At 32.2% G+C, this 2,073-nt stretch overlaps 1 protein-coding gene across 1 annotated transcript; it reads right to left on the bottom strand.

Moving 5' to 3' along the window:
- Positions 1-516: 516 nt before the first annotated feature.
- Positions 517-2,030, bottom strand: LOC116350129. The gene is made up of 3 exons (XM_031781861.1): positions 1,819-2,030; positions 1,325-1,756; positions 517-1,266 (listed from the first exon to the last, which is right to left on the bottom strand). The coding sequence occupies exons 1-3, from the start codon at positions 1,968-1,970 to the stop codon at positions 606-608; spliced, it is 1,245 nt and encodes a 414-aa protein (XP_031637721.1). The 5' UTR covers positions 1,971-2,030; the 3' UTR covers positions 517-605.
- Positions 2,031-2,073: the final 43 nt, after the last annotated feature.

Here is a 2,073-nt window from a genome sequence, read left to right as displayed (position 1 = left end):
AACCAAAACAAATCGAGAAAAAAATATACCTCGCTTGATTCGTTGAATAAATTCAGCTGGTATTCAAGATAAGTATGGTACAACCAATAATTCTCTATATTCGTTCCGAATCATAAGCACGTTGAATGATTGGCGGCATTTGGGTTTGGCGCAATTCCTGGGTTTGGCGCAAAAGAAAAACGCATTTTTTTTCAAAACCAAATTTGTTGACTAGTGAAAGTTCCTAATTTTGCTGGTTTTTAACTATTTTTAAAAGATGTTTACCTGGACTAGTAAATCTGTATAATTTGGCCATTTGAAGGTTTATAAAGAATAAAATGGTCTTAATTGATGAAATAAGATCAATTCCAGCATAGAAATGTAAAAAATAAACCAAAACTGTTATTACGAAAAATCAATTTTTTTTTCGATTTTTTTGAAAAAGTTGTCAAGTCGCCACCCTATATGACATATAAACTCATCAAAAAATGGCTGTTTTGGACTAGACATTGATTCAAATAAATGGAGCGCAAAATGTGAGATTTCAAAAATTACTTTTATTACTCTGCATCAATATAAAAATTGTAATTTGAACCAAAAATATATATATTCATAGTTTATAATGTTCAATCTGTGTCGCTTAGCACTATTGGCTCAGATAAATCTTCTGCATCAACATAGGTATTTTCTATATTTTCTTCCCCATCGTCACTTAATTCTATAATACAACGTCCTTCGTTGTCTATTTCTGTACGTGCTGAATGTTCTGGGTCTACATTAACAACCATATCGATTTGGTTGTCTTCATTGCAAAATACATCATTTTCACATAGCTCTTCAGTTTGACGAATTACATTTTGTTGATTTGTATAACTTGCTTCTGTGTGTGATAAAACGTTTCTGAGTTCATGTTCTAATTTGTTCGCTGTCTCACAAGCCAAATCGTATTGATTGATTTTGTCTAGGCAGTTCGCACAAATTGAACTCCAATCAGAATTCGCTGCATCAATCGAATCATCTCGTACGGAGGGATGATTATCCAAAAACTTCCAAACAAATTCAAAAATTTGTGTTTGTGAATGTTTTGATAACGTGTCATATAAACTAACGAACGATTCGCTAACGGTTGTGTCACATATAAAGCACTTTTTATTTAATTTTTCGACAAATGTATAATTTCCATCATTTTCATTTGGCATAGATGATGATATAGTCATATCAAATGGCTGTAATGTTGATTGTGTGGAAACGGTGAGTAATAATTGGGTTGGTAATGGACAAACATTTCTGCGGAAAGAAACAAAAAGGTAACTCATACGGATAAAAATCATGGATTAAATCATACCTGTGCGCAATGAGATTTTTAGATGCTGGTTTTTTCCATGTTTTCAAACATTGCTGACATTCACCAATTCGTTCTAAACCGTGGCTTGAAGGCTGATATTTACATTTAAATCCAGGCACTAGGGCATATGCAGTATTATGAGCGTATAATTTCCGTTGTCCATCAATTTCACGTTGACTTACGACGCTTTCATGAAAGAATTGAACATCATCTGGTTGTCCATCATATTGCGTCAGAATGTCATTGGGATTTGGGCTATTATTTGTAATACCTTGCAGTTGGAATCGACACTTTGTATTATAATGATTTAACATGTCAAGATAAGTTGTTGTTGTGATTCTCAAATGACATATCAAACAAATGGCAGAAAAACTTCTTTCAGTCTCCTTCTGATTGTCGTATTTAAAAAACCATTTAATTGGGCAATTTTTCCTAAAATGTTTTACAAAAATTTATAATACACAAATGAGTGTAACGACAAAGGCATTACTTACCAATGATTTAACTTTGAAAAGGAATGGTTCCTGACAATAAAACCACAATTCAAACATTTTTTCATTAATACTTGATTGTCATCCTCTAGAACAACGGCTACTTCTTTAAATGTAGTTTGATAGTGATTGAATGTAGCTTGATTAGATTCCATTTTTGAGATTCCGCCATAGAAATCAAGAATAAACTTATTTTGTTGTACTATGTTCGACAATGTTTGGATATAATATTTCCATTTGACAGTTGTGACAAGTAAT

This window comes from Contarinia nasturtii, unplaced genomic scaffold (assembly GCF_009176525.2).
Source record: "Contarinia nasturtii isolate CC-2019 unplaced genomic scaffold, AAFC_CNas_1.1 Cnas_scaffold_3681, whole genome shotgun sequence".
Classification (NCBI taxonomy): Eukaryota; Metazoa; Arthropoda; class Insecta; order Diptera; family Cecidomyiidae; genus Contarinia; species Contarinia nasturtii.
This window is presented reverse-complemented; position numbering and strand designations above follow the sequence as displayed.